The sequence below is a fragment of the Chaetura pelagica genome, unplaced genomic scaffold (genome assembly GCF_000747805.2).
Source record: "Chaetura pelagica isolate M959 unplaced genomic scaffold, ChaPel_1.0 scaffold954, whole genome shotgun sequence".
Classification (NCBI taxonomy): Eukaryota; Metazoa; Chordata; class Aves; order Apodiformes; family Apodidae; genus Chaetura; species Chaetura pelagica.
This window is the reverse complement of record NW_009952907.1, coordinates 655,292-666,449: the sequence shown is the minus strand read 5'-3', so window position 1 is coordinate 666,449 and position 11,158 is coordinate 655,292. Positions and strand designations below refer to the sequence as shown.

At 38.0% G+C, this 11,158-nt stretch overlaps 1 protein-coding gene across 1 annotated transcript; it reads right to left on the bottom strand.

Moving 5' to 3' along the window:
• Nucleotides 1-4,832: 4,832 nt before the first annotated feature.
• Nucleotides 4,833-7,646, bottom strand: MPC1 (mitochondrial pyruvate carrier 1). The gene is made up of 3 exons (XM_009995653.1): nt 7,555-7,646; nt 5,799-5,931; nt 4,833-5,034 (listed from the first exon to the last, which is right to left on the bottom strand). The coding sequence occupies exons 1-3, from the start codon at nt 7,595-7,597 to the stop codon at nt 5,016-5,018; spliced, it is 195 nt and encodes a 64-aa protein (XP_009993955.1). The 5' UTR covers nt 7,598-7,646; the 3' UTR covers nt 4,833-5,015.
• Nucleotides 7,647-11,158: the final 3,512 nt, after the last annotated feature.

The window sequence follows — 11,158 nt, the reverse complement described above, 5'->3', positions numbered from 1 at the left end:
ACAGGAAATAGCTTAAAGATTTCACAACACCACATGTTCCCTTCAGAGAATGAGAGAGGCTACTAGTCCTATTTACATAACTCAGTACTGCTCTGAGAAGGCATCCTTTAGTCAAGGCATACCCTAGACTAAGCAGCACTATGTAAGACTATTCCAACCAACCTATAAATCAACACCAATTAAAGCAAGTTACCTCGTGGTTCTCCCCTTGGTTAGTCATGGGTTAAATGCTTTCAAAATTATTAAATACTTTCAAAATGTTAACTGTCTTGTTTTGTACCTTTATATTTTTCTACACAGTGGACCAAATACAGCCATCACCTAAGTACTTGCAAGTTAATTTGCACTGCTTTCTACTGCACCAGGGACTGAGTTTGAGCCAGTTATCCCCATACAATAGCTTCACTTAATGAGAAAGACATGACCCAGATTTCAGACTGAATGAATAAGCTGAAAATTCCCAGGCTTGTTGCCATAGTTACAGGGAAACTACTGTTAAAAAAGGTGGGAAGAGAGGGAGAAGGAGAAACAGTAAGAAACAAAGAGAGCCATGTTTTGGTCAGGGTTAAGCCATGTGATAAAGAGAGAGGTGATAATCTTGAAGGAGCAGGACTTCAGTGATGACGCTCAGAACGGGTTATCCAGGAAGCCAGTGCTTCTGCTACTTGGTTGCTATTGGGTTGATTCTACAGACACTGATTATTTCTAAGTGGTTACCACAGTGACTAAACACAATGCATGGGCAACTGTTAGATCAGCAATGGCAGAGAGGGGTTGGGTGGGGGTGAGACAGACTTTTCCACCATTTATTTAATAAAGAAATTGCCTCAGTTTAGAACAGCAGGCTGCTTACTTTTCCACTTTACAAAGATAGTGAAACTTGCAGCAATGTCTTGTTCAACCAGAATATGACATGGAAAACTACAATTTACTAAAAATGCATTTTCTCCAAGAGCTGGCAGGCTGTATTTGCAGGACCCTGGCTAAACTGAATTTTCTGCTGGTTTTAGAATAGGGAAAGCTCACTCCTTCATAAAGAAGTCACAGAAGCAAAATGAAAAAAAGGAATAGACAATACACAGTAGCATTAGCTGAAATTATTATATAGCAGAAGACAGTTGTGGGAGGTTGAACAGAATTCACTATAGCTAGCTGTTATTACCTCATTAAAGAAGCCTTGCAAGTAATTTCTTCTTTTCTGACCCCACAATTATGTTTATTGCTTTTTGGTAATTTATTACTGTGCAAGCAAATGACCTCTACATTTGAATCATAAATCAGCAAGATTCCAGATCAAGGACACTTCACCTTGCAACAGCAGAAGAGAGGGTGAGCTAGTTTAATGCCACACTAAGTTACAGTGTAAGTATCCCCTTGAAGAAGTGGGTCAAGAGATTTCAAACTGTGGGGAAAGGGGGGACTGGCAGATGGGCTGAAAGCTTAGCTGGTACTGTCTCACACCTGAATTCGCAAGGGTGTCATGTTCCTAAGCAGTGGTTTAGCAGCATTTGCTCAGGAAGGTAATTATTTTCTGCCCCAAAACATGGAAAAAAGACAAAAGCAGGTGCTGCAGCAGCAGCTCCTCCAGCAAGACTGGAAAGGCCATGTCATTGCCAGTCTGGCTTTCATGAAGCAGGAGCAGTACACATAGGAGAGTGCATGGGATGAGAAAAACACAGGTTTCTGTGGCAGCACAAATCCTAGAGTTGAAAGATTTTTAGAATTAAAGCAAGACGTGCAATTAAAACGAAATAGATATTCCAGAAGAACAGCATGTAGAGACAAGCCCTATAATCTTATAAATCAAGTGCAAATACTGAGCTCTAACTTTGAATTATTCTTAATCAGCAAAGCTGGCATAGCTTCATTCTTTTTTCCAATGCTGAGTAGGAAAAAAATAATAATTTTTTTTTTTTTTAAAAAAGGGAAACTTTTTCAAACTTTAACTTCAAAATATTCAAACTCAAGCATATAAATCTATAGACTACCTTTAAAATGCTCTGGTTTGGATTACCCCAGACAGCACCAACCAAAAATAGCCAATGTGTCTCAGTATTTTGTGCCAAAGGGAGAGGGTTCAGAGTAGCCATGCAATTATTTATTGCAATGATTCCTCATTTCTCCTTTCTAAGGTTCTCTCCTTCTTTTTTCTTTTTTTTTCTTTTTCTTCTCTCAAGCACCATTATTTAAACAAATAAATTATATATAAATGGTTGCTAAATGATGTTCTGAAGGACACATGTCACAAGCCATTTGGTGGCACTGCCCATATAAACTTTTAGTCACTAGGCAGACTGACAGGCTGTGGAATGTCCACTCCAGGTCTGAGTTCCCCATCCCCAACTGAGCTCTCTCTCTTCAAGTTCCATGAAAGATGTTTGCTCCACTCCTTCCCCTTTTTGTAGAAGACTGTATGGACTGCAGGAAGCACCACTGGTTTCAAACCTAATCAAAACAAGTTTGACTCCACCTTCTACCTGCAATTTACTCTTGTGCTATCCAGTATGAAAGAACTTGAGACTTGTCACAGGGAATGGACAGGGGGAAGAAAGAGAAAGGTAGAAGGAAACACGTGAGAAAATACAGTGCAGGGAGCTACCATGAAAATGGGAGAAGAAATTATTTTAAATGGTATCCCCTAGTTAGGGACATTAGGACAATCAGCAGCTAATGAACAGTGACCAAAGCACCAGATGAGGCTAGAGTATTCTGTCTATGCAAGATTTACAGGAGCAGCCCCAAACACTGCATTTGACACCTGTGAAGTTCAAACTCACCTGTAAGTTTTGTATTTTCTATTCAGAAATAATAAATTATAAGGCACCAAAATAAACAGTTGCCTTTATAGTGCTTCTATGTCACTACACATTTATGCAAAAGTCTAATGTTTCTTCTACTCCAGGAGATAGGGAAGAGGAGAAATGACTACTTCTGTGACAATACTGCAGCTTTATACAATAACTGTTCTAAAGCAGTAAGTAGCAGTCAGTACTAGTTTTACTCATCTCCTGTTTTTTCCTGGACAGGATTTTAAAATAATTTTTCTGTTTAGAGAAACTGTAGTTGTGAGAGACTGCAGTCCAACTCTGTGAGAACAAGAAATAAGAGGCTCTGTTGTGCAGGTTTCCGTAGTGCCCAAGGTCAAGCGTAGTTTTGAACTGCAGGTGCAGTGGGCTAGGAGGGATGAAGCCCAGGGCAGCTGACCCAAGCTGTCCTACCAAAATATTCCATATCATAAACATCACTCTCACCAAAAATCAGGAAGTTTGCAAGGAGGTTTGGGGTTTCCACCAGGGCTGTCTTCCTGACAGGGTCCCATCTGTCTCATCAGTCATCCCACACCTGAGGCCTACTCCTCCACTTGCTGTGACCATTGTGTTCTTTCTGGAGCTGTCGTGCTGGCAGTGTGGGCATTCAGCCTTCACTGTTGGAAGCACACAGCTCAAGATTGCTATCTGGAGCTGAGCATCACTTTGTATCTTGTATTAGCATTGGGGTTAATATTAAGTTAATTATTTTTATACTATTGCATCTGTTTTCATTTCAACCCACAGGTCACATTCCTTTTTCCCCCAATTCCTCCTCCCACAGGGAAATGATAGAACAACTGTCCAAACTGCAACAACCCATGGAGCAAGGTATGCCCTGTAAGCCTCTTCCTTGTATGCCTGCTACAAAATTTAGCCATCATGCACTTGGAAACACAGTATCAGTCTAAGATTAAAGCAGGTCTTTAACCATCTTATAACTGCTAGAAGACAATATGCAGTATTTATTCAGCTGCATAGTGAGAGCCCTGGATTTACCCCTACCTATCGTGGCAGGAAAATTAATTCTCAGCCAAGTACTCACACCCCCTTTGCCACGGCAGGGGGATGTGGGGGTAGAAGAGCAAGGTATTAGGATCCAGAGGACACTTGCCTGAAGTCAGTACATAACTGACACCATTTACTTTTCCATCCTGTTTTTGTTTCATACTGTTACAGTAATAAAGTTACTTTCTATACTAAGATTTCACATTATGATGAACAAAACTCCTCAAAATATTGAAGGTATTTATTGCCATTTGGAACATTTTTATTGTTCAAAAACACTGCACTGAAATAAAGTCCATCACATACATTCTTTGTCATCTATACCTTTACATCAACGTAACTTTCAGGCAGGTTATGCGGGAAAACCATCCTCCTAATGAAGTAAAATCTACTGAAATGGAACCTTGTGTCCTTTAGTTCTTAAGATCCCAAACAAGTTAAGTTTTTGCCTGTTCAGGATTACATACATCTAGAACAACTCAAACAGTAGGAAAATAAAATCCATTTAGATCTTTTTAAAGAACAGTAACAGACTTTGTTGCTTCCTTCATTCAGTGCTATGCTTTTGTTTTGCTGAGTCTTCTTTAAATATTGTGCCACTTAAAAATGTGTGTTAATGAAATCTCTTTACTGAGTCAAGGCATGCAGCAAGGGAAGAAAGATAGCTGGTCACTTCCAGGCTGCCTACCTACACATTTATTCTTGTAGATTAGCAAGCCACTGCTTAAGTTATTTTAAAAAAACACAACAAAAACACTAGGAATGAATGCACCCAAGTTAAATGGCTTTTAAGAATATGTTAATACATAGAACAATGATACCACCTACAGTTCTGTTGATGTTCATGTTGACTTGGATACAGGTTTTGTCAAATCATCACAGGCTATTTTTGTAGACCGTTAGGTAAAAAAGTTGGTTTTCAAATACTGCTTATTATTTGGATTACTAAGTCTTTATTAAAAAGGTAGTTATTATGGACCTGTAAGGCAGCAAAACCTTAAATGTAATGGTTTATGTTGCTGAATAGTACTTTTTGTCAAGATCCAATGAAAATAGTCAAGGATTCTCCGTGGGGTCATATTCATAACAGGTGTTTCTGTTTTATCCCCATTGTAACTATCACAGCAACTGTAGATGGCAAGTCTTCCTTGGTTGTAATTCAGGATGAACACATTCCCTGGCTTATTTCAAGTTACATATTTAGTTCTTTTTCTCCAATCTGCCAAAAGAAGAACAGCTTTTGTAAGAGTGAATACTGAACTGTAATTGGTATAAAAAGAAGTATCTGTAATTCTAGTAAAACTTTAGGAATGAAGAACACTTGGCCAGTTATTTATACAAAGGCAATCCCACTTGTAGTTTTTGCTGTCTAAATTTTTTAATTTATAGCTCAGGTGGCTTCATCCTCCTATTGCTCCGCATAGACTTCTTGGAGCAGAAGAGAGAACAAAAGCCATAATCCTTACTCATCAGGATTACTTGGGGCAGTGTCTGCACTACTTGCTACACAAGGAGGGTGTGACACTGCTTGCAGTCTCCTCCCTACTCAGTTGGATCTACCCCATATATTGAACAGCCAACTTAGACATGTTTTGTTTGATTTCTTCGACATACAACCCCTTAACAGTTTTATGGGTGTTTCCACCTTAGAAATTAGTTACTTAGATATATACATGCAGGCTGATCAACACAATCCATGAAACAAACCCTAAAATAGCCAGCAGCTACTGAAAGCCCTGTCTACATCCATGACCATAAGGGTTTTCAGCCTTTTCTGTATGCACCCCTCAGAAGCCTCAAAAAGGGGTGCAAAGCAACAAGTCATAGTTCAGCCTACCAACACAAGGAGCTTGTTAAAAGGTGTGCAAAAGGTAATAAATTAAACAAATTCAGAAACCATACAGGAGTTTGCATCAGTTAAAAGCCACTAACAGAGTATTCCAAGAGCCATCAGTTTGACTTCCCCTTCTTAGTATGACTTGCCTGTATTTGATCAGTCGTCCTCCTTGAATAAGTTGTGCAACCTCATTAGTCAAATGGCATGCAAAAAGAAGCCAGTTCCTCGGCTGCACTTTGTAGGCAAATCTCATAAAAGTCAAGGAGTAACAACACAGTGCTGCAAAACATGTTAAGATTTCATTAGTAGATTCTTAATATCTGCATTTTGTTGAGGCATAATTTTCACACTAGCAGAATGTAATGACAAGTAGAATACTTATCACTGCTTTTGAGTTTTCCAGTAGTCCTACAAACGAGTCTACTTTGAGGATCCAATGCAGGAAAAAAACAACAGTTCTTATTTTTGCTACATGAGAGAACCTGTAAGACTGCAGCTTTCCACAAAAACTCATTTTCCTCATACACTTTCCAGCAATACAACTAAAGCCTTTTTATTTTGTTAACTCAACTATTTCAGCCAGAGAATGAGTTAATTCCAATGAGACATGGCATAGCCTATACAATTATCCCAACAATTTCTAAGACAAAGTATTTTTAAAAAAATACTGATTTATTAAACACAGTTATTGCTGGCAAAATTTTCTAAAGTGGACTTTCAAGAGGAGGAGGTTTCCATCCCCAGGAAATCAGGAACATTCAGAAGCATAAAGCTTTGTTACCTGCTTTCCAGGAAGATAAGAAATTATTTTAATCTGCTCTCCCATCGTAGTTGCATTTAAATATAGGAAATTACAACTTAAGAATTCACTAGTTTTGTGAAGTTCTATCAGGCCTGAAGAAAAAAAAATAATAATGAAATTCATTGCTAAAACAAAGCAGCCTTTTTTTAAAGTACAGAACCTAGAAGACGGAAAAAAAAAGTACATACACACACCATTCTCTATATACTTGTAAATATAAGTGTCTTTTAACCTTGCTGAGCTGGTTAGCTGCCACCAAAACACTATTTGCAAAACAGTTTCACTGTGCCAGAGACTATTTGAACTAGTCTTACATCTCAAGGAGGATGGTTAAGAGACTGAATTACTCTAAGCAGCATGAGGCTATAAATTTCCTTAATCCAAAGGTACTAGCTTTTGGGAGAATTACTCAGAATTAAGTTATAATGGAGTTAAGGAAGAGACATAATGCCAAAATAAAGATAGTAAATTAAAGCTATCAGATTTATTATTCTAGAGAAGTATTTGAACAATCAGAGAGACATGTCTAGGCAAAAACTACACATTCCAAAATAGCTGGAAAAAGTATTGCTTATGCATTTAAAAATAAATTCTGACACTATTCCACTAAGTCACACTAGCCTCTCACAGGCAACTGCTTTGCAAGGGGTTAACTTCCCTCAGCTGCTTTTTGTATTCTGCAGACCAACTCCTACCATTTCTTTGTCAGTGTTGATATTTAGGTCTTACAATAACCACAAGGCTTCATTGTTCTTGATACAAAGGATAAAGTTGGGTAAAGAGATGCATTCTGAACCAGCTCATGCAGTAGTATAAAACAGCAAAAGAATGATACTTGTGGATTGAGTCTGGTGATAACTGCTACAACTCAAGACCCACCTCCCTCCTCCCAAAGAACTAGAAAGCCCTCTGAAAAAATCTCTACAGCTCTTCAGTACTTTAATTTTTAAGTGGCCTCTGAAGTTACATAACAGTATCTTTAGTATCTGTAGCTGCTCTGGTTGCAAGTTTGCAAGCAACTAATAATATACCCCAGCTTGAGGGACAGAATCCATGTTCTGTAGTCAGTTTACTGACAAGAAGTCTGTGTTGGGTCTTACCAAATGTCATTCGGCCACTAATGATTTCTGGAGATTTCTTCATATCATTAAAAGCAGCAACAGGAAGTCCCCAGTTGGCAACTGGCCCCCAAAAGTGCTACAAAGAGAAAAGCAAAATAAAGTTACGCACAAACCTCCTGCAGTATTCTTACAGTTTTCCTTAGCCACACAAAGCTTCAGAGGACAGGGATAAAAGTAAAATTTCAAATTAAGACAGGGACTACTTTTGATGTAAGGAAGAAAAATGAAACTTTTTAGGGGGATCTAGTCTTCAGGCAGGAAGGAAGAGGAACCCACTCTGAATCTTCTTTTAGACTGGAGAGGATCTACTGTAATGTATGGAATGTTGTGTAATTATACCTCAGCCAGAATTAAGCACTGATTGGCATACTCATATAATAACATCAAATGTACATCTCACTTCTGTGCAGAGAATTAGCATTCATCTCTTCCAAATCAGGCTTCTCAAAAATGTAATGAAAACATAAGGACCTGCTGAAGTAAATAACTGGAATGGTTTTGATATTATGCTGAGAATGATGAAAAGCTCAGCAAGCATCTTCCAAGTGCTTACACCATCTCACTGAAAGACCAGGCCCATGAAACCAAACCAGAATGTTACCTAGAGCTCCATCTGTAGTTGCTGAATCCACCTAAAGCTCAACAATTAGAGACAGAAGGGTAGAGCAGTTAGCTACAGGTGTGTATATAGATAGAAAAACAGAGAGAAGAATTGGAAAGAATCAGGTCAGAAAAACTGACAAGAGTTCAATTTGCCAAGTATTGTCTAAAGATGCCAAACTGAGATAAATAGTATTGTAGGTCAAATTTCCACTACTGTTAACAAGCAACAAGGCTTCAGGAGAATTCTCTGCACAGCAGATGCATGCAGTATGTGCAGCAGCTTCTTCTAATGGGAAACCAAGGATGCTCCAAAGTTACTTGGCCAGACAACAAAAGAGGTGCACCTTGCAAGAAAGAGTTCTACAGATACCAACTATATAATTTATTTATTTTTTTTACACTTCCACTAACTATAACACTGCAGTATTACAATGATTTGGAATTGTCAGGGGATATTTAAGTTTACTGGAATTTTAATTCCAAGATACTCTTGGCCAGTCTGGATACTAGTTTGTAACACTACAATAAGATTAAAAGCCACGCTTAATTTTTCCATAGTGGGACTGCAATGTAAGAAACTTAACTAAAAACACAAGTATAGATAAAACTGAGTTTGAGTTGTACACACTATTTTGATAGTTTAACTTCAGTGCAATATGCAAAACAATGGCATATTTCTGCAAGTGTCTACAGAATGTGTATTGGTCCAAACTCAGATTTATAATAAGAGTATTTTGAAGAGTGCAATAAATGCATTTGTTTGCTATATACTGACAGGAAAATTGACATCTGTAATGGTTCAAGCCTCTCAAGCACATCAGACGTAACATGGCTTAACTGAGAAGAGTTGCATGGCTATATGGTATTTACACTGTAAACCTACAGTTAGTGTAAATAAATAACACCACTTACACTCAAGATGAGTTGGAACACAACATTCACAAAGTGAAGTCAGTAGTGCACATGTTAGTTTTAGAAGCTTTAATGTAGCTATTTTAATAGTTTTACAGGACAATAAGGGTCCAGAAACAAACACGTAGTCACATGCTTATTTGCACAGAAATACAACGTGTGTTAGCATCATCACACTAAAGCAGACTGGAAAAGGTAACTTGTGAGGTAGTACGTTTACTTGGTGAAGTTTTAATAATTTCAAAAGTCTCATTTAAACAACTGTAGTTTCAGAAAAATAAGTCTTTAAGGCTTTAAATGTGTTTATTTTTTGATTCTATGAAACATTTACAGCTTTGGGAGTCTTAGTGGTGACTTTTTTGAAAGGTAAATTAAGTCTACTCAGCTTTTTTACTTAATTCACCTGCCATTAGAACATAAATGATACACTATAGACTATGGACCAATTTCACCATAAATAAATAATACACTAGATTAAGGCTGCAAAAGCTGAAGATCATCAGTTTACACCACAGCAGCATTAACTTTCCTCTGCTGATCAAAGAGGTAGATTTGGAACCTTCTCACTTGAGATGGTTATCCAGTTATAAGTGCCTCCAGGCAGGCAGCCCTTTGAAGTTTCTGCACACAATAATTAAACTACATCTATACAGTTTGTCTTTAGTCTACGTAGAAGAGCAAGTCTCCCATAGCATTATGACATAACAGACATAAAATACACACTCCCAGTTCCAAGAGTAAACTGAAATGCTGATGGAAAGAAAACTCTGTAGTAAGATTTATACAGTACTATTTATTGTCTGAAGTAAAGCTAGTTAAAAATAAGACAAGTAGTTAAGCTATGTGCCAGTATTCTTGCTATGCAAAAGAATGGCTCCAGATTGATCTGATCTCCTTAGCAAAGAGTACGGGGAAAAAAATTAAGTCCCTTTAATTTTGTAGCAATTATTTTGGACATTCTGAAGGAGCTAATGTTTGGTCACCTTAACTTCAGACTTCTGAATAAATATTACTAGTGCGTTACTCCTGGAGGTTTGTGGTATGCTTATCAGATGCAGGCAAAGTCATAACACTGCTGAGGCAAAAAGAATGCAAGTTACTGAAGTTAAGAAGGAAGTGAAACCAGAAGTTCTTTTCTTACCGTACTGTTCGAGTGGGCCATCGTGTTTTCCATTCAAAAAAAGCACATGGAAGAAAGAAAAAAGTTAGTTTCTTGCATAATCAACATTAACAAGTGTGCTATAAACAGAAGATGGATCAAAGTCAGGAAATTGCTATGGCATTAGCTTTGATTAATGTATCAGTATTAAAAATCCCACTTCCCTAAAGAACTATAATTGTGCCAAGTGTTTGCTGCTCAAGTACCTTTTCCTAGCAGGACAAAATCCTGTTGTGGTCTGTGGAAGACATTCAACCCCTGGAGACTTCAAAGCATCCCAAATCCCACTCCAACTAGTATAAAAGGATGCCAAAAAGAGGGAAGGTTTGCCCATGACAAAGCTAAACAGCTACATTTCCTTTGTGGAGGCTTTGAAGAAGTTACCTGTAATTCTTTGTATAGCCATATAAATAGGCCAAACCAAATGCTGCCAGAGATCTTAATGTCGCTAAGCTCAGGTTAACTGTAGCTTTGTTACAAGCCACAGGCTGGTTCATTATTTCTTTTTAGGGTGACCTTGACTAGTCTAACCACTTGTCACCTGTTTTCTCATTAACTGAACTGCAGCAATAATTAATAGAAGCTCCCAAGACAACTGCACAGCTCATTTTTCTCATAAAACCTTAACTAAACAAGTTCAAGTATGTCTCTTGGCACAATGTTTTTGTGCCAACAGAACTCAGCCTTCATTTTTCAAGCAGAAGTTGTTTTCACGCAAGTGAAAGCCTAAAATAGATTCAGAGTACTGCTATTTTAACAGTAGGCAGCTCTGGCTAAGGTCTTGCAAGGTTGTCCTCATATGTGAGACTGAAACAGTTATTATACTTCTAGATAAGTGCAGATCAAGGTCATAAAGACTTTTTCAAAAGCAGGTATCCAGCCCCAAAGCTCTGCAGCCAGTACAACCAC

Coding starts and splice junctions, on each gene's coding strand:
- MPC1 (XM_009995653.1), bottom strand. CDS start 7,597: ATGAAGAAATCTCCAGAAATCATTAGTGGCCGAATGACATTTG. Junction 5,932..7,554: donor TAGTGGCCGAATGACATTTG/GTAAGACCCAAC, acceptor CATGTTTTGCAG/CACTGTGTTGTTACTCCTTG.